This window comes from Eurosta solidaginis, chromosome 4 (genome assembly GCF_040869045.1).
Source record: "Eurosta solidaginis isolate ZX-2024a chromosome 4, ASM4086904v1, whole genome shotgun sequence".
Classification (NCBI taxonomy): Eukaryota; Metazoa; Arthropoda; class Insecta; order Diptera; family Tephritidae; genus Eurosta; species Eurosta solidaginis.
In genome coordinates, this window is record NC_090322.1 from 57,470,821 (window position 1) to 57,491,862 (window position 21,042).

General features: G+C 38.0%; 1 protein-coding gene across 6 annotated transcripts in view; it reads right to left on the reverse strand.

The window, feature by feature from the left end:
* Positions 1–234: 234 nt before the first annotated feature.
* The window catches only part of LOC137249815 (glucose dehydrogenase [FAD, quinone]), a 35,449-nt gene continuing 14,641 nt past the window's right edge, over positions 235–21,042 (reverse strand). For 5 of the 6 annotated variants that reach the window (XM_067781763.1, XM_067781757.1, XM_067781758.1 and 2 more), the window contains one exon: positions 235–3,294. In XM_067781763.1, the coding sequence (XP_067637864.1) occupies positions 1,201–3,093 (1,893 nt within the window). In that variant the 5' untranslated portion in view covers positions 3,094–3,294 and the 3' untranslated portion in view covers positions 235–1,200. Of the gene's footprint in view, positions 3,295–17,688; positions 17,845–21,042 lie in introns of all 6 variants that reach the window. The other variant, XM_067781761.1, reaches the window with a different exon arrangement.

Here is a 21,042-nt window from a genome sequence, read left to right on the forward strand (position 1 = left end):
ACTGGAAGTCTAATTGATTGTTACAGCTCTGACAAATACTTAAGTTTATTTCATAAAATTATTAATCGTACTCACCTCGATATCCAAGCTTGTACGCTAACAAAATTAAACCATTACACCCACACGTTTTTCTCAGTGTATTTAATTGAATATTAAATTAAAAAATTATTATTTTAAATAAAATAAAATATTATTTACATTTTGAAATAAATATGTAAGAATGTTTAACGGAAATGTGGTAGTGTAATAATAAAGATTAAATAAATTAAAATTAATCACTATAAACTACTGTTGTTTTTGTTGTAGCGCTAAATACACAACCCGAAGGTTTTGGGAAGTGTTATCGATGGTAATTTCACGGATAAAGATCCGGTACGTTCCATTAACAAGCTCCTTTAAGGTACTACCGCGACCATATCTGAAACGCTTTAATATGACCACTTTGAACCTTCTAGGCCATCCCGTCCCCACCCCCTAGTCCCATGAAGTCGACAATTGGGTTACGCTACACAACCCTTTGAAACATTTAGGTATTTATGTGGCCTCTTACGACAGGCATAACTGCCGCGGGTATATTCTAAACCCCCTAACCTGGTGGGGGTATTATGAACTAGTCATAAGTAGGCATGGCTAGAGAAAAATTAAGCGCGTCAATGGTACTGTAACTACGCAGCACTTAGAAGGTGCATTTCGACGTTTCTTAGTAGTCGTAACCTTCGTCATACAGAGCAAAAAGTGAGCCGTGTCTAACCTACCGGAACGTTTGAGATTCATATCCGGCTAAGGACTGTTCTAAGCGCCACGTATACCAAAACATGATCATTCTTTGCTTTCTGATCATTAACGTGCGTTAGTCCTATGTACGATAAACAATTACACTAAATGGAATCATGTGAAGTAGAATTACTTTAAAATTAAATATCTAGGTATAATAATGACTCGTTTCGATTTAGCTTCTATGAAACCTATTTAATTACTAAAATAACTTGTCTACCAAATTGTATGTTCATACTTAAGATAGTGTCTCTTGAAGAAGAAACACCAACTGTTAATGGCACCGCTTGGGCTATAATATAAAGCTTAGGTAGTACGCCCCAGATTTAGTGAGTCACCATTACACTGGCAGCATTACACTTGAGAAACAACCAAAGATTTCCGCTGCATTGCACATTGCACTCCCTCAAAGCAGTCTTCGATTTGTTAACTCTTAGGCGCCGCTGCACGATATTCCGGATTGAGCAGCCAATCCTCTTTAATAAGATCAGCACCCTTTTCGCCAATCATAATAACCGGCGCATTTGTATTACCACTGCTTATGGTTGGCATAATACTCGCATCAATTACACGCAAACCACGTACGCCATAAACCCGTAAACGTGGATCGACTACCGCCTCTGCATCCCAAGCTGGTCCCATTTTAGCGGTGCCACAAGGATGATAAATCGTCATAGAAATTGTGCGCGCTTGACATTCCAAGTAAGCATCCGAAAATAATTGGTGTTTCTTACAATTAGGTAATGAGCGCTGATAGATGCGCGAACCGAATTGTTTGAAGACTTTTGCATTGGCGACACGCAGCGCGATTTTACCGCCTTCCACCAATGTTTTCACATCCAACGGATCATCGAAGTAGTTGGCATTTATAAGCGGATAGTGAAAAGGATTTGCGGAGCTCAGACGCACCCAACCGCGTGAGCGTGGACGCAGCAACAAAGGCATAATAGTCCAAGTATCTTTATTAGCAATTGGTTTATAGACTTCTTGATACAAAGACTCTTTCAGACCGAGCACTTTTTTAACGCGCGCGCCATTATCGGAATTAATAGAAGCTGGCGCCATGTGAAATTGTATATCGGGCCAATCGATGCTGCTGTTCGAGTAGGGCGTATGCACAAATGCTAAACCTTCCACGCCGCCAAGCGTTGTCATTGGACCGCGTTCACGCAGCACATATTGCATAGTAATCGCTGTAGGATTAAAGCGATCTTGTATTATAGAAACTGGTTTGTCAACCAAAAATGACAGACCACCCATACCAACGTGATCTTGCAAATTCTCGCCGACTGGTAGATCTTGTAATACGCGTATGCCATGTTTCTCTAGCTGCGCTTGCAGTCCGATACCTGAAAGCATTAATATTTGTGGCGTATTTATGGCACCTGCTGATAAAATAATCTCACGCCGCGCGCGTATACGAAATACTTTACCGCCTTTGACAAACTCCACGCTGTGCGCGCGCATTGTGCTGGGCTCAATCAATATTTTCGTTACATGCGAATTCATGGTGAGATGAAAATTTTTGCGCAACCTTATAGGGCGCAAGAACGCCTTTGCAGTGCTGCAACGTGAACCGCGTCGAATAGTGCCTTGCGCAATCATGAATCCCGCCTGTTTTTCGCCATTTATATCACGATTTTCATAGCCTATTTCGCGTCCAGCTTCAACAAAGGCGGCCACTAGCGGCGAATGCCACGGTGATTCTTGCACAGTCAGCAAACCACCTTGCGTATGATAGGGATTATTCGCCAAATATGGATTACGGTTATCTTCTGATTTCTTAAAGTAGTGCAGTACATTATCATAGCCCCAACCGATGTTACCCAACGCTTCCCAATGATCGTAATCGTAGCGATTGCCACGCACATAAAGCATATAATTAAGCACACTGGAGCCACCGAGTACTTTGCCACGCGGCCAATTGCATTGATTGTTCTTCATGCCGAGACACGCCTTATTCGATGGCTGTGTCTTGTACTGCCAATCGAGTTTGCTCAACTGTAGATATGCGGCCAGCGATGGTACATCAGAGATTTCATTTTCGTCTGGGCCAGCTTCAATGAGTAATACCTTCCATTTTCGTATTTCTGTAAGGCGGTTTGCCACCACCGCACCAGCCGAACCAGCGCCAACAATTATAAAATCGTATTCCGTAAACAAGGTGTGCTGGTCTATAGGTCTCGATTCTGGATCAACGTTGTCGTAGCGGTAAAAGGTAATGGCGGCAAGGAGTAGCGGTATAAGCCAGAGCCCCGTAGTGACCACACCAAAAGTGGACTTTATCACAGTTGTTATGAAGAGGAGATTTAGTACCATTTTCTTTGGATTGCGTGCTTAAGTTGAACTCGGAGTTGCTGTTGCTGCATTCTACGTTGTGCTATATGGTTTAGTTAGATCCCTCTCTCTCTCTCTCTCTCTCCCTCTCTCTTTGCTATCACGTTAACCGGTGCTGCAGCTTTTTGCGCTTGCTCATTGTAGCAGTGTGTGACTTCGTTGAAATGACGTCAAATGGCAGAACTGCAAAAAAAAAAAAAACAGAAATTATGTGATTAGCATTTGTGAATGGAAAATCCAAGAATAATTAATTGTGAATACAAATGGTAAACAAATATTATTAAATGGTTTGTTTTTATACTATAAACAAAAAAATGAGAAAACCTGAATTAAGCATGAAAACAAATACCAGCAAGATGGCCTAGTGGTTAAAGGCTACTGCAGTTTCACCATGTGATTCACGGTTCGAATCCCGGTGAAACCTTTGATAACATTACAAAATTGCCTGATGATGATTACGTTGGCGGTTTTCGAAATGGTCCATCGCAATATGCCAGTAAATGTTTCTTTCTTTTCAGTTTCTCTTAGAAAAAACATAATAATTGAAATTCAATTATTATAAGCCGGTGTTAAACTCATGAATTCTTAAATATAAGTATAAACTAAACACACCAATAAACAAACATACAAAAATCGATAATAATTGGAGTCATTTTCTACTCAATGATTTATTTATTCAATTTTCTATTATCTTTTATATCTCCTCTGTAATTGAGTGTAAATTTGTATAATTTATAAATTTTAATTGATGTTTTGTTTTTCCTTTGCTTTCCTTTCAGGTGAGAGATCTTTATCGGATATGTGTTATATACAAATTTGGCTTTGAAAAAAATCGATATTAACCCGACGTATTAAGAGAAATATCTGTCAGGTGGGAACAGGAAAAAATCGCTAAAATTTATTAAAATTTGTAATCAATTATTTGCTTCTCTTATTTATTTTCGTTTATTTGAATAAAAACTTCAATGAATTATGTAACTTAAGCTATGCAAAAAAAAGTTTTCAAAAAAACTAAAAATTCGAGGAGCTTTGAAAAATCTGCACCGAAATTTCGAATATTTTATTTTGGGGTTTTTTAGTATGTAGCTTTGTAGCCCTTTCAATCTTGTTCTAACCAAGTAAAATTTATCAGGCTCTCGAAATTTGAATTGATTTTGAAAATTTTGTTTCGAAGGTTGTTTAAGAGTTCAAGTAAATCTAAAACAAAGCGAGAAAAAAAATTCTCAAAATACAATGCGAATTTTGAGTGACTTAAAACTTATACTTGTTAGCCTAAAGTTGAATACGCTACAAAAAAATTCTGCAAACTTTAAATAGAAAATGCGAAACTTGAATGAAATCTTTAAACTTCTCTCCATTGCTGGTAGATTCATTGAAGTTTTATCTAAAAAAATAACTAAAAGAAAAATATGATTGATACAATTTTTTAATAATTTTGGCTGCTGTTGAGACCAGTGGTGGTCAAACTTACACAGTTATAGCAGTCAGAGTTGGTAAGTGTACCTGAATTAATGAGGCAACACAAATAAATACGGAAATGCCTTTAGTAATAAAAGCCTCGTAGTAAAAATTTGTTTTCATATGATGAAATCCAGCGACTTAAACTCCCACTGCCTGATTGAGTGAGGTAAGCGCAAATGGACAATTATTCAATATGCTTTAACTTGAGTACGGGTCAATGGAAGACTCAACCCCACGGTGTCATGCATGTGGCCCAACTATCGGCTCCATGTTGCCTACCTCAACACTTCGTTGCCGAATCATTGGTACCAAGTTAGCTTGTAATGGGGCGGTTCAATCACAAGTTCTTACCTTGGTCTGATATGGAGTCTATGCAAGCTCCTGCCATTTTAAAGATAATGGCATCCGGGTGCATGGCAACTTCACCTTGAATTCCATTACTATTCTATATCAAGTACGAATATCTAGCTGTAACATGTTCTTATGCTTTGGCTCATCAGATACATGATGCAATTCCATTCAAGTATTAAGGGGTCGTGAACAACCCGTTCTGAGCACCAGGAATTATAATAAAACAAAACCTGCTTCACAATTGAGGGAATGTGATTCGACCTTTCTATGGTGTTCCCACCACATTTTAAGCACACTCTGTACGTCAGCTACCAAATCGCTATTATCAGTAACGCTTCAGTCTTGAAACCTTCCGTAACACGCCGGATTTTTTGGAAGTTTCGCTTATCTTCAAATCAGCCAGCAACTGAAGCTCGTCGCTTTCGTGCCGTTCTGCACGTCGATAACACTCAAATACCAAAATCTATAACTTTTCGATATAATCTATAAAATTTTAATGACAAATTGTTATGAGGGGGGAAGGTTCATACAGAAAAAGATATGTCACACTGAGGAAACTATCGCACATGCAAAACAACAGACCAGTACCGCCTAAATTCCATTTTTCCTTAGACTTCCATGCTTAGCAGCTTTCGCAATTATTTAAAGCTGCCCTTCGCCCACCCTTCCATGGTCTCATGATTATTGAAACCCCATCAACACGCCCAAAACCAAATAATTTCAGACCACTTTTCAAAGTTTACCAAACCATATTAGACTAAATTATTCTGGTTTATTCACATTCTTCTCCATACAGGACAACCTATATACATATTCAATGTATATATGTATGTAATTTATATTATACATATATATTTTTTTGTATGTACATATATATATGTGTTAAGCTTAAGTGCTAACGAAATTATGTCCAACGTAATTAAAATTTATAATCTGATCTGGTTGTTGCAGAATTTCCTGCCAAGGCTATTTCAAAAATATTCGTAATTTTAATAACTAATATTAAGGACTACTTTTAAAATGATCTTTTATTTTTATATATAGTGTTTTTTTTTTTACGTTTGAGCATTTGTAGCTGATTACCAGTGCGAAACTTTACTACGTTTGTAGGCGAGGCTGTGGAAACTGATCACGGCTTAAGTAAAGTAACTACTCCTTCCTAGCTATTCTTCCCATTTTCTTCGTAATTGACTCTCAGTATGTATAAAGGTATACAATGAAACTTTTTAACCTCTCAGCTATTACATTTTTGTTTTCTCTTAAACTCTTAAAGAGTGATAATAGTCTAATAAGAATACGTGTTGTCCGAAGACGGGAACAAAGATTTGCGAGGTCTCGAGGCAGCAATTAAGCTAGATGCTAGAAAACTTCTAGAATTTGCCAAGAGGATGAAGTTATTCTATAACATAAGACCCTGCACCTGATTACGGTTCATACGTTTGGTCTTCAAACAAATTCTGGTAGCACTATGTACACATTTAGGCTATGTGAGGTATTTATTGACCGGCCAGTTTAACCTAACGTCATTTCTTTCCTAAGTCGAACGCAGATCTAGAATGAGAATTGGTAGTATAGATGCAGCATATTATTATTTTTTGTTTACAAAGTTTTTCAATAAATTCATGCGCAGCTAAAAACCCGCATTAACACATTTTTAATGATAGCAAAATAAGTTTGACCTTAGAATAGGAGTTGTTCTGAACTCATCGCGCGTATCTGCTTACACCATTAACATTAGTTAGAATTGCACTACTACATATGCAATTAATTATTACGACCACAATTTGAAGTTTATTTTTTCTAATGACTTTTCACTAAGCAATCGTGATATGTATTTAAGCAAAGGAAAATCAATTATAATTACACAGTCTTTTACAATCGTAACAAATTTTCAAATTTATTTAATATAAGTATGAACGATAAAAATAATTGCTCCTCATGTCTATGACATTAAAAAAATTATATGTGCATTTGAATACACTAATTGTGGTTACAATTACAGGAAAGGGGGTGTACAAGGGATTTATTCAGTCCCATAAAGTATTTTATTATTGTTTCATTTACTTAATATATATATGTACATACATACACATACACTTTCGTTCGAGCGTTCAATATGGTCGCCAGGGCTAAAGGTTACTCACTGGAAGAAAATACAGGCCAGTCAAAGTACTGCCCTCAGAACCGCTACGGGCTGTCTTCTTATGTCCCCAGAACACCATCTACATCATGAGGCGAGAGTACTCCCCATTAGGGAGGGAAATGAAATGCTAACCAAAGAGTTTCTGTTGAATACCCAGAAACCTGGGTAACCCAGCAGATATCTGGTTGATGAGACTACACCACCCAGGGGCTTAAGGGGTAATCTCCGTAAGCATTATGAGGAAATACGGCATCTGGGAAGACAGCCGTATGAAGCAAAAAAACACAAGGAGGTCCTCAGGGATATCCACAAATAGGCGTCGGACTATGCCGGGAATTGCCCGGCGAATCTAGTACTTAACGAAAAATATCCAGAACTAGAAGTTCCTCCACTGCTAGTTCTGGGTATTTTTCTTTACGCACTCTCCCTAGGGAAACGCGCGTCACTTTAGCTCAACTTCGATCTGGGTACTGTAACAGGTTAAACTGTTACCTATCCAGATTCAACACCGACATCCATACTATATGTCCTGCTTGCAATGTGTCCCCACATGACACCAACCATCTCTTCAATTGTATTGTGGAACCAACGCCTCTAACACCCCTCTCATTATGGTCCACCCCTGTTGAAACAGCAAGTTTCCTTGGACTCCCGTTAGAGGATATTGATGACAATTTGTGATTGGTACCACCTATTGGATGGGGCGAAGCACTGCTACAACAACAACAGCGTTCAACTCACAATTTTTTCGCTTTGTATTTACATTTTTATTTGTTTTAACTCTTTATACCTTAAACTTCTTAAGCGAATTTTTCGCAATATTTGTTTGTTGAATTAAATCGCTTGCTAATTGTTAGACTAGCGTGAACCTTTTATAATTTTAAGGTGAAGAAGCGTGAACGCATGTAAGCTACTCATTTAGTGACATTTGTTGCGTAAGTCACCTCATCAGCAAACCGTTAGTTGTACGTTATTTTGTTATGAATGCTTAAACTAAGTTTATTAACCTTATAAACGCAATCCAGCATTTATTTAAATTAAAAAGAAGTTAAACTGCATCGTTCACTGCTATATGACATTTATGAAGTTCGTTGCTTAAGTCTTTCGTTCTCTTCATAAACAGCCACACCATGCATTCGTCTGATTGTACGTTAAAGCGATTACTTAAGCATTGGGTTAGCTTTATCTGCTACACGGACTCATCTAGACTCAGTATACATTTTTATTTAAAAGGGCGAAATTGAAACATGGAAAAATTAGATGAATCATTACCGAATACTGATTAATTGATGAAACATGATAATAGGATTGATTTTTTGACGAAGATTAACATAAGTGGCATATGTCAATCGCAAATCAACTCCCTGATGTATCGGGCGCTTCGGGATGTATAGGTCTAGGCATCTGAAGTCGGGCTTACCGCCAACGCGGAAAAACCGATCTTATAATATTTACTAGAAAATATAAAGTCCCGAATTGGACTAGGCCTAAACAGGGAAGGGTAACCCTACAAGAAAAAGAACAGCACTAAATATCAAGAAATTATTCAAGATAGTAAGTTGTCGTGGAAACTCCATGTGTAACAAAGAGGGCTTCAGTGCACTGTATGTATGCAAGAGGATGCTGGAGTGCACTTGGAGATCTGTCGCTCACGCTCTGTAATTGTGTATTTACGGCAATTACCAAGCCTATACTTTACTATGGCGCCCTAACCTGGCGGGACGGGACCTACTTGTTTTCATGCCGACCCCGAACGGCATCTGCAAGGCAGATGAATTTTCACTGAGAGCTTTTCATTGCAGAAATATTCTCAGAGTGCTTGCCAAACACTGCCGAGGGGCGACCCCGTTAGAAAAATTTGTTTGTAATTGAAAAACCTTGCTTCTAGGGCGCGGAAATGGTCGAACAACTACACACGTGTATACCAATGGTTCCAAATCCTACGAGGTAGACTCGCAAATTTGCTCATATCTCTAAATAGAGAAGACTTTAGGCTTACGATGGGCATTCTAACTGGACGATGAGTTCTGGCATCACATGCTTATAGGTTAGGCTTCGTCAGTGACAGCAGATGTAGGAAGTTCGAGCTGCAAGAAGAAATGGTTGAGCAAATTCTGTACTCGTGTCTCGCGCTCGCCACGTCAAGGCCCCGCAGATTTGCCAGATCTCGGCGAAGCTATCAAGATTAGCCCTAGAGGAATTCGAGTATTTGCCATGAGGACGGAGCTATTCTATAACATAAGTCCAGGCACCTAATTGGGGTTTTTCCGTTTGGTCATAAAACAAATTTTGGTAACACTATGAACACATTCAGTCTATGCGAGGTCTTTAACGTCCGGCCACTTTAACCTAACCTAACCGAAGTAAAACAGAAAAGCGCCTTTCAGTGATACTTCCTTTAATATGTTGCATCTCACCCACAAGCTGGCATCCTCAGAGTGGATCCTAGCAGCCGGACTGATCCATACTCTCATGGTCCGGGAGGATGTTGAACCTAACCAAGCGTTTGCCGGAAACAAATTTATTTAGGAGAAATCATTACTGGTCTGTGGATATAGCCCCAAGCAAATTGGATTTCAGACACGCTACTATTGATACTGTGACGAATATTACCATCTCTAAGCTGGTACTAAGTAAATGCACAACAACAAAAACATTAAAGCAAGCTACATAAACACATTAATCATCATTTACCCACATACATACAAGGCAACGAAGAGATAACTCACACGCAGATCACACACAGTTATCAGTTGAAGTAGTACTAACATATACACGCGCATATGGATATGCGAGAGGCTATAAACTACAGAAGAAACGTCTAGACATTTGGGCACAGAGTATAAAAGCAGCGAAAGCTGAGTAGTCAGTAATCAGTTTGATTTAAGCACGCTATTGGGTGCGAAGTATAAGTGTTATTGTGGAGTACTTTTAAAGTAGTCTAATAAAGACCATTTTGCATTATTGAATATTGGAGTTATTTATTCAACATTTTAGCGATACGAACTTTAGTAGAAGGTGTAAAATAAGTGGAGTTTCCCTAAGTTCGTTACAATTGGTGTCAGAAGAGGAATTGTTGAATAAATTCCGAAGATTGCGAATACAACTTGGACATGGCAAAGTTGAGTGAACTGAATATCCAGCATCTGAAGGAGGAGTTGAAACCCCGCGGATTGGCTATTATTGGCAATTAATCCGCGCTACAAAGACGACTAAGGGTAGCTATGGTATTTGAAGTAATCAATGCTGACAGCGGCAAGACAACAACGAAAATGGAAGAAAAAAAACCAAACACCGCAGGCAGTGACGAGCACAGATTTTAACATGACATTGGTTGCAATATCTGCACAAACATCGACAATGGCATCTCAACTGGAGTCACAGGAGGCACGCATTTCAGAAATATCGTCGCAAATGTCATTTCAATTGGAAGAACAGAAGACATATATGTCATCTCAACTGGAAGCGCTAGAGGCACGTATATCTGAAATGTCGACACAAATTTCGGAACAGGTATCATCGCAGCTCTTTGCGAAACTGGAAGAGTAGGATGCAAAAATTGTACAACTCGAGGAAAGAAGCGTTGAAAGGTCTTATGCAGCAGTTACAACTAAATCGCCCAGCTGATCCAGCGAGCAATCCGAAGGTAAAAACTTCATCTTTTGACGGCTCCGTACCTTTCCAGGTATTCAAGCTTCAATTTGAGAAGACGTCAGCAGTGAACAACTGGAATGCGGAAGATAAAGTTGCTGAACTGTGCGTGGCATTGAAAGGGCCTGCAGCTGAAATCTTACAGACTATTCCAGAGTACGAGCGGAACAGTTATGAAGCATTGATGGCCGCTGTCGAGGGACGTTACGGAAGCGAGCATAGAAAACAGATATACCAAATTGAGTTGCAAAACCGTTACCAAAAGGCGAATGAGACTTTGCACGAATTTGCGTCGGATGTTGAAAGGTTGGCTCATTTGGCAAATGCGGTCGCACACGTGGAATACACTGAAAGGGTAAAGATTCAGAGCTTTATAAATGGCAACCCAAAGCCAACATTTGCAGAAACGGTATCACATGCATTGACTCAGGAAACTGTCTCACTATTGAGTAAACCAGCTTTCAAAGCACGCCGTGTGGATGTAGGAAGGCCAGATTGGGTAGGCACAATTTTGGAAGTACTGAAGGGAGCACAACAGAAAAATGCCGGAGTTATGAAATATTTCAAGTGCGGTAACCCAGGTCACATTGCACGTCATTGCAGCACCGGTCCTGGTAGTTCCAACTTGGCTGGTCGTAAACGCAAAGCTGGAAGAGAAAGAGTCAGATGTAAAGATCGAAAACTTGCCCTAGCTATTGAATGTCCTTTGATACCTATCTCGCAAATTGGAAGGAAATCGAACAGTCTTACCGTCAAAGGAAATGTGGATGGCAAGGAGCGTGTACTGACGTAGATACGGGCGCATCTCATTCCTTAATTCGATCTGATTTGGTCAACAGGAGAGTAAAGCCATTACCTGGAGCGAGATTGCGTACGATTACTGGCGAGTATAACCAAGTCCGGGGAGAAGTGGTATGTGAAGTCTTAATTGGGGAGGTTATGGTTCTACCTAAATTCGTTGTGGCAGAGATCGTTGATGAAGTCATATTGGGAGTGGATTTCTTAGTTGACTATGACATCAGGATCGACATACAGAGAAGGATTATGCAGTATAATAATAAGGATGTGCCACTTAACTTCAGTTTTGGTTCAGCAGTAAGAGAGTACTGGTGAAAGAGATTCGACAAAAACGACAAAAATCAAAGGCAGCAGATTGGCCAAGAGTTGATGGAACGAATGGGCCAAACAAATCAGAACCGAAGGTATCTGCGAGAAAAACACTGGCATTGACAAACCCTAATGGACGCACTGAAACGAACGAAAGAATTTTCCAGAAGGAATGCAAGGATGGTTTCAAGCCAGCGCGCACTACTGTTGTGAAACGTCAACACGATACTTATTATGCAAAGTCAATCCGTCAAGATCAAGCCCTACGAAGTAGTTCATTGGCGAAACAACATAGTGTGAGGGAACGGTCCAGGATAATGAGTAATAGGATGAAACACAGGTACGACAAGAACAATAATTCGGAAGGTTTTCTGGAAGGAGATTTGGTGCTGCTATACAACCCACAACGGAAAAAAGGTTTGTCACCGAAATTGCATTTTAATTTGGAAGGCCCATACAAAGTTATAAAACGAGTCAACGATGTAGTTTACCACATACAAACCATTGGCAAACCACGAAACAAAATGAAAGTGGTTCATTTGGAGAGGCTGGCAGCGTGTAGACTTAGGTGGAGGGCAGTGTGACGAATATTACCATCTCTAAGCTGGTACTAAGTAAATGCACAACACCTAAAATATTATAGCAAGCTACATAAACACATTAACCATCGTTTACCCACATACATACAAGGAAACGAAGAGATAACTCACACACAGTTATCAGTAGTATTAACATATACACGCGCATATGGCTATGCGAGAGGCTATAAACTACAGATACACACGCGACGCGTATGGCAGGTAACCAAGTAGAAAATTTTAGCAGAAGAAACGTCTAGACATTTGGGCACAGAGTATAAAAGCAGCGAAAGCTGAGTAGTCAGTAATCAGTATGATTTACGAACGCTATTGGTTGCGAAGTATAAGTGTTATTGTGAAGTACATTTAAAGTGGTCTAATAAAGACCATTTTGCATTATTGAATATTGGTTAAATAAATAACAGTTTACCGATATGAACTTTAGTAGAAGGTGTAAAATAAGTGGAGTTTCCCTAAATTCGTTACAATACATTAAGGATGTCATATATATGGTTAAACGTTTAATATCTTTGTAGTATATTCGGCGACATCCCTAGGTGACCGAGTTAAGCTCGGCGTGAATCAACTTAAACTCGGAATCTTCAACATCAATAATTGGCGCTTAACCGCCAAACGATTTTGGCCGTTTTGTAGCAAGTCACGCCAGCTCTCCCTGTGTCGCGATAGCTGACGCCAATTGAGAGCACCAAGGAAGCTCAAGTCTTTTTGCACCTGACTTGAAGATGTCTTGTAGAGCGTGATTTTCGTTTGTCGAGAGAGGACTTTACTTTTCAATTGCCTACTTAGTCCAAAGTAACACTTGTTTACCAGAGTTATTCTCTGAGCTGAAATTATTTTTTCTGGCTGGTTTCCAAATAGACGAAATCTTTCACAGTCTCGAACTTATAGCCGTGATTTGTGACGTGGCTGCCAAGGCGCGAATACGCCGACTCTTTCTTGGTTGACAGCAAGTACTTCATATAAGTATGTACCTTATATGTATATTTTGTGATCAAATTGGCCTTAAATGGTGGATGTTTAGAAATTTAGTTAAAATTTTAAAGCCGTTTGACAAAGTAAATAGTGTAATATGTGACACTGTCGTTAGTCCGTGCCTTGGTACATAGTCTTATTAAAGCTCACGTGGCAACATTTGCAAAAGGCATTGTAGATGTGTTTATATTTAAAGAAACTGCACTTAACTCTTTCTTCGATAGATTCTACATTATGGTTGTGTTATAGGCGAAATTTCAGCTCCATAAATATTCAACACTTTTAAACCCTCGATATAAGAACATACTTATGAAGACTATATAACAATAGAATAGGTGTATGATTATGTCAGAAGCCAACTTCAAGCGGCCGATGTCATTTCACAAGACGGGGATAAATCTGAATCAAGCAATATGGATTTTTTATTAGCTTGCCAAAACCAAAAAAACAGCGTTGTATAAAAAGTGATCCACTTATAGCCGAACCTACAATCTGTTCGGTCTTGGCTCTGGGACTGGAGCGTTTGCCCTCCCCCTTCTGCATCTTAAAAACACGCTTGTCGGATTCAGCCGATCGCTACCTCTTGCCTCACGAAATTGAGGATTGTTAGAGGGTTCTCTTAAAATCCCAGTCTCGTTCTCGTCCTAACGTTAGGTTTTGTCAGGGCTGACAGACCTCTCTTTCATCGAACGCACTCACTGCACACTAATAACGCTATCTGCGTCCGAATCATTGTTGGTACAGATTTTCCATGAATTCAAGCCCTACGTACTGATGTTCGAAATAAAAAATGTAAGGCGCGATAACCTTCGAAGATATTTTAGGCCGAGCTTCTCTTCCGATTTGCTTCGAGCTCCTTTTATTTTTTCCTACAAACTGGCAGGACGGGACCTACATGTTTTACGCTGACTTCGAACGTTATCTACAAGGCAGATAGGTCTTCACTTAGAAGCTTTTCATGGCAGATATACACTCGGAGTTCTTGCCAAATCACTCCCGAGGAGCGACTTCGCTTATAAAAACATTCTGTGAAAAACTTGTTTCTAAAATATTGATGTTGCTTTGCCCGCGGCGTGAACCCAGAATCTTCGGTGGGGTAGGAGGAGCACGCTGCCACCACATCATGGCGGCCGCCATGTTGTTCTAAATAGTTTTAGTAAAACGTACAACATTCAAATTATCGTTTAATGGCGATGTTGAAGCCAAAAGGCTTGCAATGGTTGGGAATCGCTGGTGTTCTCCCAATTCAGTAACTAATGATTGGCTGGAACGAGGAGTCTTTTGATAACTTTCATCAGAATCGCATCCACCCATCATCGTGTCCTACAGGTAATCTATACGTTTTTCTATTGTGATTAACTTCATATTGTACCTACAAATCCACATACTTACTTTGTTTGTTTACATATGTATTTATCCTTTTAAATACACTTTTATAACTTTATTCTAATTCGTTGGTTTTTATTTCTTTTGTACCAAATCTGTCGTGAGTTCGTACCGGCATTTTCTTCCTTCGAAATAAATAAATCCAAATATTCAATAATGCAACATGGTCTTTATTAGACTACTTTCACAATAACACTTCTACTTCTCAACAGATAACGTGCTTAAATCAAACTGATTGCCATGCGTCAGCTGGCGCTGCTTTTATACTATTCGGTTTCCTCGTTTGCATATTTCTAAGCGTTTCTAGAATTTACTATTTGTTTACCAGCTATAAACTCACCAGCTATAACTCAGATGCACGTTATAGCTTCTCATATGCGCGTGTATATGCGAGTGATACTTCCACAGATGATTGCCTACCTTTAAGAGTATCTCAGATATATGCATGTGTTTGTGCGTCTCTCTCCGCTGCGTGTGCGTACATATGTGTAGACATAATGATTGATTCGCTTATGTAGATACAAGTGACTGCTTGCTTTATTGTTGTTGTGGCTTCATTTACTTAGCATCAGACTAGTGATGTGAGTATCACTTAGTGTCACTAATATTCGTTAGAATATAACTTATTGAATTAAGCTGTAAAATACCTTAACATGCTTAAATCTTGTTTACTTGTTGTAGCTCATCTTTGATTGAGCTTTCATTTCCGTTAGTTATTGACCTTCTTCTAAGAACAAAAAGCAAATACAAATATATCAAATCATCAAAATACGCACTCTAACGTCAATGAGTCATCAAATCTGACTTATTTCTAAAAACATTATATAATTTGCTAATATTTTTAGCTTCGCTTGAACTTCATTTTGCTGCTATAATTACGCGCGCTCAATCTCATATATTTACAAATTGCAATTAGTGCCGCTTGGTAAATATAATTTGTCTAATTATTTCCATAATCTATCACCGTTTTTGATTTATTAAGCATGCATTTTGTATTAAGTAGTAAATATTTGCAGTCACGTTTTTTTTTAATTTCTGTGTTTATTGCTTCTCTGTTTCATAGAATTCGTTTTGTATTCAAATGTTTCGAATCACACTTTGATTATTTCTTTTAAGTTTTTTGATTAGTAATGCTCAATTTTATTTCGTTTTTGCTTTTATTTGATTTGCTATTCGATTCGCGAAGAATAAATAGCAGTGACCAACAGAATTCGTTACAGCAACTACGTTAAATTTACATGCTAATAAGAAGCATAAGATGAAGTTACTCCACGCCAAATTTCGTTCGAAATGTTTTAATTTCTTCATTCGAGAGCTTGGCAAATAATAAACCTGTGTGCAGTTTTCGCTGCAGGTCGATTTTTTTATCGGGAAATGAAGTCTCAAAAAAAAAAAAACAAAAAAAAACCTGTTTGTTTGTTTGTTCGCTGTAAACCAAACATTCAAATACGCATTCAGCGTGAGCAGTCCGCTACATCGCTTCCCAAATTAAATCAAATGGTAAAAATCCATCATTTGCTAGCATGTCTACCTGCGTATGTACAGCAGCGAATATGAAAATAGCAGTGGCAATTTTTATCAAATTTCACCAATTCAATTGTTCTTTTCTTATTTTTGTTAATTTAAGAGAAAACTTCCATGAATTTCGTAACTGAAAATCTGCCAGCCAACGTCAAAAACATTTTTCTTAACAAAATTCCGAAATTTTCTCAGAGTTTTATGGGTTTTTCTGAGTATGCACTTTTTAGCCCAATCAATTTTAGGCTAACAAAACACAAATTGTAAGTCTCTTCAAGTTCGTATTAATTTTTTTCCGCAGGATGTTTTATATTTTCTTCAAAACGAAGAGCGCATAGGTTTTTTTTTATAAAGAAAACATTTTAAACGCTCTTCGTAAAATAAAAAATCTGCAGAGAACTGTATATAGCTTTGTCTTAATGTAGGCGTGGTACAGTTCTCCGTTCCTGCATTCTATGCAAATGCATGCAAATACGAAGTTTCACGTAAGTACTGAACAGTACGAAGTCTCATAAATAAATAAAAACAAGGCGCGATAACATCCTAAGAGATTACAGGCCAATATTCTTTAGAATCTCCGTCGCTCTTCTTTTTTTCCTGCAGATTGTCGGGACGGAACCCACATATTTTACGTCGACTCCGAACGGCATCCATAAGGCAGATGAGAGAGGCTTTTCATAGCAGAAAGTTCTAGGTTATTAATGAATAGTTTCATATCAACGCACAGTTTCATATAAGAAAAAAATTTCAACCATGTGTGAAGTCTCATTTAAATTAATAAATTTATTTACAATAAGGGACAGTTTCTTGGAAAAAACGAATGGTTTAACAAAAAAACAAGATATTACTAATAAATTATTTAATGAAAAAAGTTTCCATTGCTTTTATTTTCACAAATTCCCATGGCTTGTATATATGTCACAAGTCAACTTAAAAAAGGAATGGTTGATAGAAACGCTTATGAATGATAAAAAAACAGAAGCGTTGAAATCACAGATTTACCAACCAACGAAACGGTTCAAACAAAATCATTAAATTCTACCAAGTACCACATTTCAATAGTAGGCCGATTTAATATAGCACGTCATAAAAATATGTTATTTATTGCAAAAAAAAAATATTAAAACAACTTAGGAATGTATCACTTAGGCATTGTCATTACCGACCATTTAAATTCACAAAACCAATTTTTGTCCATGGGCCCTATTTGGTAATTCTGCAAGTCACACATAATCCGGTTCCTCATACATCATTGCATAATTTTGTTCTCCAACTTCAACAATAAAATATGCAAAATGTTCTATTCCATTAAAAGCAAAGCTTTTATGTCTTTCCTCATTCTAATTAATATTCTCATTCAACAATAAATTCTAATTTTATGAGATTTACCTTGAACTTGCGCCCATTTTAAATTATCGAAACATTCTGCATAAGAATCAAGTTTTTTGTCTCATTCATTTATTCCACAGTCGTAAAGAAATATTTAGTGTATATCTTCGCGCAACACACCGATTACCAAATAGCACCACTGCATCGTTCCAAATTCTAACAAAAAAATCGATAAGAATATTTAATCTTGTACAAAGTTCTTGCTTGAAAATAAGCCGGCATGTTGAAGTAGAAACAAAAAGATAGTTAAATGCTATTAATTTTGACTGCAGAACAAGAAACGCTTGCGCCAGCGCGCTATTGTCAAATTAATATATTTTTATTTTATTCTTGTATTTGGTAAATTAGAATGCATATTTGGTTGAACTTCCGTTTCCGGATATTTGAAATCGTTAGCAAGGCTAATTAGCTAATCATGTTGACTTGTTTAATTTTTAAAGCGCTGAAATTTTAATGAACAGCTGCATGCACAATTTCAATTAGAGAGAGAGAAGTGGAGGCGATTTAGTTCTGAAAATTAAATGGTTCGAACTGCCGAGAAAAATAGGCGTGAGTACCAAGTATAGATACGCGTTGTTGTTGTTGTTGTTGTTGTGGCGATAAAGACGCGCCCGAAGGTGCGGGATATAGATCCAGTACGTCCCGGTAACAAGCACCACTAAGGTACTAGTCCGTCCATCATTTATTTATTGAAATTAAAGTTACCTCTGTTGTTTAGCTTCAATCCCTGGGCGAGCTCTAGTTATCTTAAAAACTTCGGGTTTTTTGAGAAGAGCTTAGTCGGCTTTTTATCAACAGTGAGTTATTATCGTATAGTTAACGGTTTTTTATCGGATAAGATGAGTCATCAGCTTCTAATTGGTTTGTTATGTATGTTGCATGTTATCGAAGGTTTAAAGATCTGTCATTGGTTTTATTTTGAAGTTTTATCGGTGTCCTTCCACAAAAAACCGATAAATCGGCGATCACAATAGATAACTTTTAAATAAGAAATCGTCTACTTTTAAATAAGAAATTGATATTTTTTGCTAAAAAACCGATCACTCCTCGACAAATTTATTACGTTTCGATAACTGGTCTCCTTCTGGTCAATGACACACCTACAACAACCGATAACTCGTCTATAAGAAATGGATGACACGCCCACAACCCATCGATTACAAACCGATAAATAATAGATAACAAGCCGTTAATAGTGATAAAATGCCGTCCGGTTTAGTTGCTTACTGCTTATTTATCCTCTTTCTCCATTTATGTATTTCCTTGTACATTCTTTACCTTGCTTTCTTCTCCTTTCCTTTCCTTTATTTTATTTCTTTTTGTTTTCTTTTCTTTTTCCTTTTCCTTTCCCTTCGTTTTGTCTTTTCTTTTCTTTTCTTTTCTTTTATTTTCTTTTCTTTCCTTTCCATTCCACCCCTATCTTTTCCTTTCTTTTACTTTTTTCCTTTCCTTTACTTTCCTTTCCTTTCATTTCCTTTCCTTTCCATTCCTTTGCTTCCATTTCCTTACCTATCCGTTCCTTTGCTTCCCTTTCTTTTCTGTTCTGTCCCTTTCATTTCCGTTCCTTGCCTTGCCACGATTTTCTGTCTGAATTCTGTCATATCAACCCTACCGCGTACAGTTTTCGCACATTACGCAACATTTTTTTTTCAGGCTTACATTCGGTATTCTTCCATATCGTGAGCAACGACGTCAACACATCAAAAATCAGTTACCGGCTATCACGAACAAACACTTCGTACGATGGAGAGAGAAGAGTAAGGCGAAAAAAGTAGAAGCAGATAGAAACCCAGGCAAACTTGAAACGAAAACGGTGGCTTGGTAACCGATGTCCACAGAGTACTTAGATTAGGAGGAAAAACTTCTCCGCCCTCATAAATGGCGACAGCGCCCTTGGAAAATAATAAGTCCACAATCGATGATGATGGAATTAATGCTGCCCTACCCGCCAATGGCGAGGTAAAATCAGCAATAATCCAACTAGGGGGGAATAAGACTTCTAATTATCGTAAAATAGATCCTGTTCAGCGAGGAGGCCCACGGTGAGTCAACTGATTGGACCTTATCGATGCGGCTTCACGCGTGGAAAATCTACCATCGACCAGATTGCCACTTTGTCCAAACCTTGGTAAAAACCCACATTATAAAAAGTAGCTGCCTATATGCCGCTGTGTCTGAATTTGGTTTCCCCGCAAAACTTATACGGCTGCGCAAAATGACATTGAATAACACCATCAGCTCAGTCAGAACTGGGAAGATCGACTCCGAGCCATGCAAAACTAATCGAGGTTTCAGACAGGGTGACCCCCTATCGTGCGATTTTTTTAATTTGATGCTGGGGAAAATTATACTAGCTGCAGAACTTACATTGACGACATTGACGTCGAAGGCATGACCACCCGTGTCGTAAGTTCTGCTTTCTTATAAGTCACTTATCGCACCCGTCCTGTTATATGGAACTATTTTAATTGTCTTGGTTTTGTCTATAGGCGCCAGTTAGCTCAGCCAAGAATTGGAGCAACTTGGTAGTATGTATAATATACATGAACATTCAATACACTTTTTCCGTTTATTTGCATGGGAAGAAAATCTTACACCTTTCCATCAGCATTCAAAAGTTGCTTGCGGTAAAAAGTTAATTTCGTAGCTTTTACCGCGGCGATGGCAACTATTCGGTACAATAGCTGATAATTGTTGGGCATTTTTATTCTCTGCAGCCTGGAAGTATGCAATATATTTATTCTTTCGCTGCTCACATGGCCTTTTACGTTTCTAGCCGTGTCTTAGGCGCATTCGTTGAATTAATTGTATGCTAGGCGGTAAACTTATTTGTATGCAAGCAACAACAACAGCAAGTAATAACAGCCAAAGTCGGTTCTCGCTGCTCTGTAACAAAACTTTTCGCATAACTTCTCTCTCTTTTTCAGACTCGATAACTTTTGAAAAACTATTCAGAATAATTTTTTTTTACAATAAAATTTCTAAAAAATGTGAGGCGTAGCCATAACCTTATTAAGGTTCAGTTGGTCTTATATATGACTATCAATAGAAATTTGACGCGTCCAACGCTTTTATTTAATTGTCTGATCCACGCCCTAGATTGATGAGGAGTATGATGACTAGTACCTAGGACCTACCTAATTATTTTCTAGCTTTTAGTATTATTATTACTTCATGTAAGTATTGTTTTCAATAAAAACCGTTTAACTTAAACATTTTTTTAAATTATTTTGTTTTCAAGTTTTTAGTCTTTATTTAATTGCCTATTATTTCTCATTCTATTTAGTTCATTTAGTGACCCTTTATTACAAGGACTCTTTCCTGACAATTTGTTACAATCTAAGTCTACAGTAC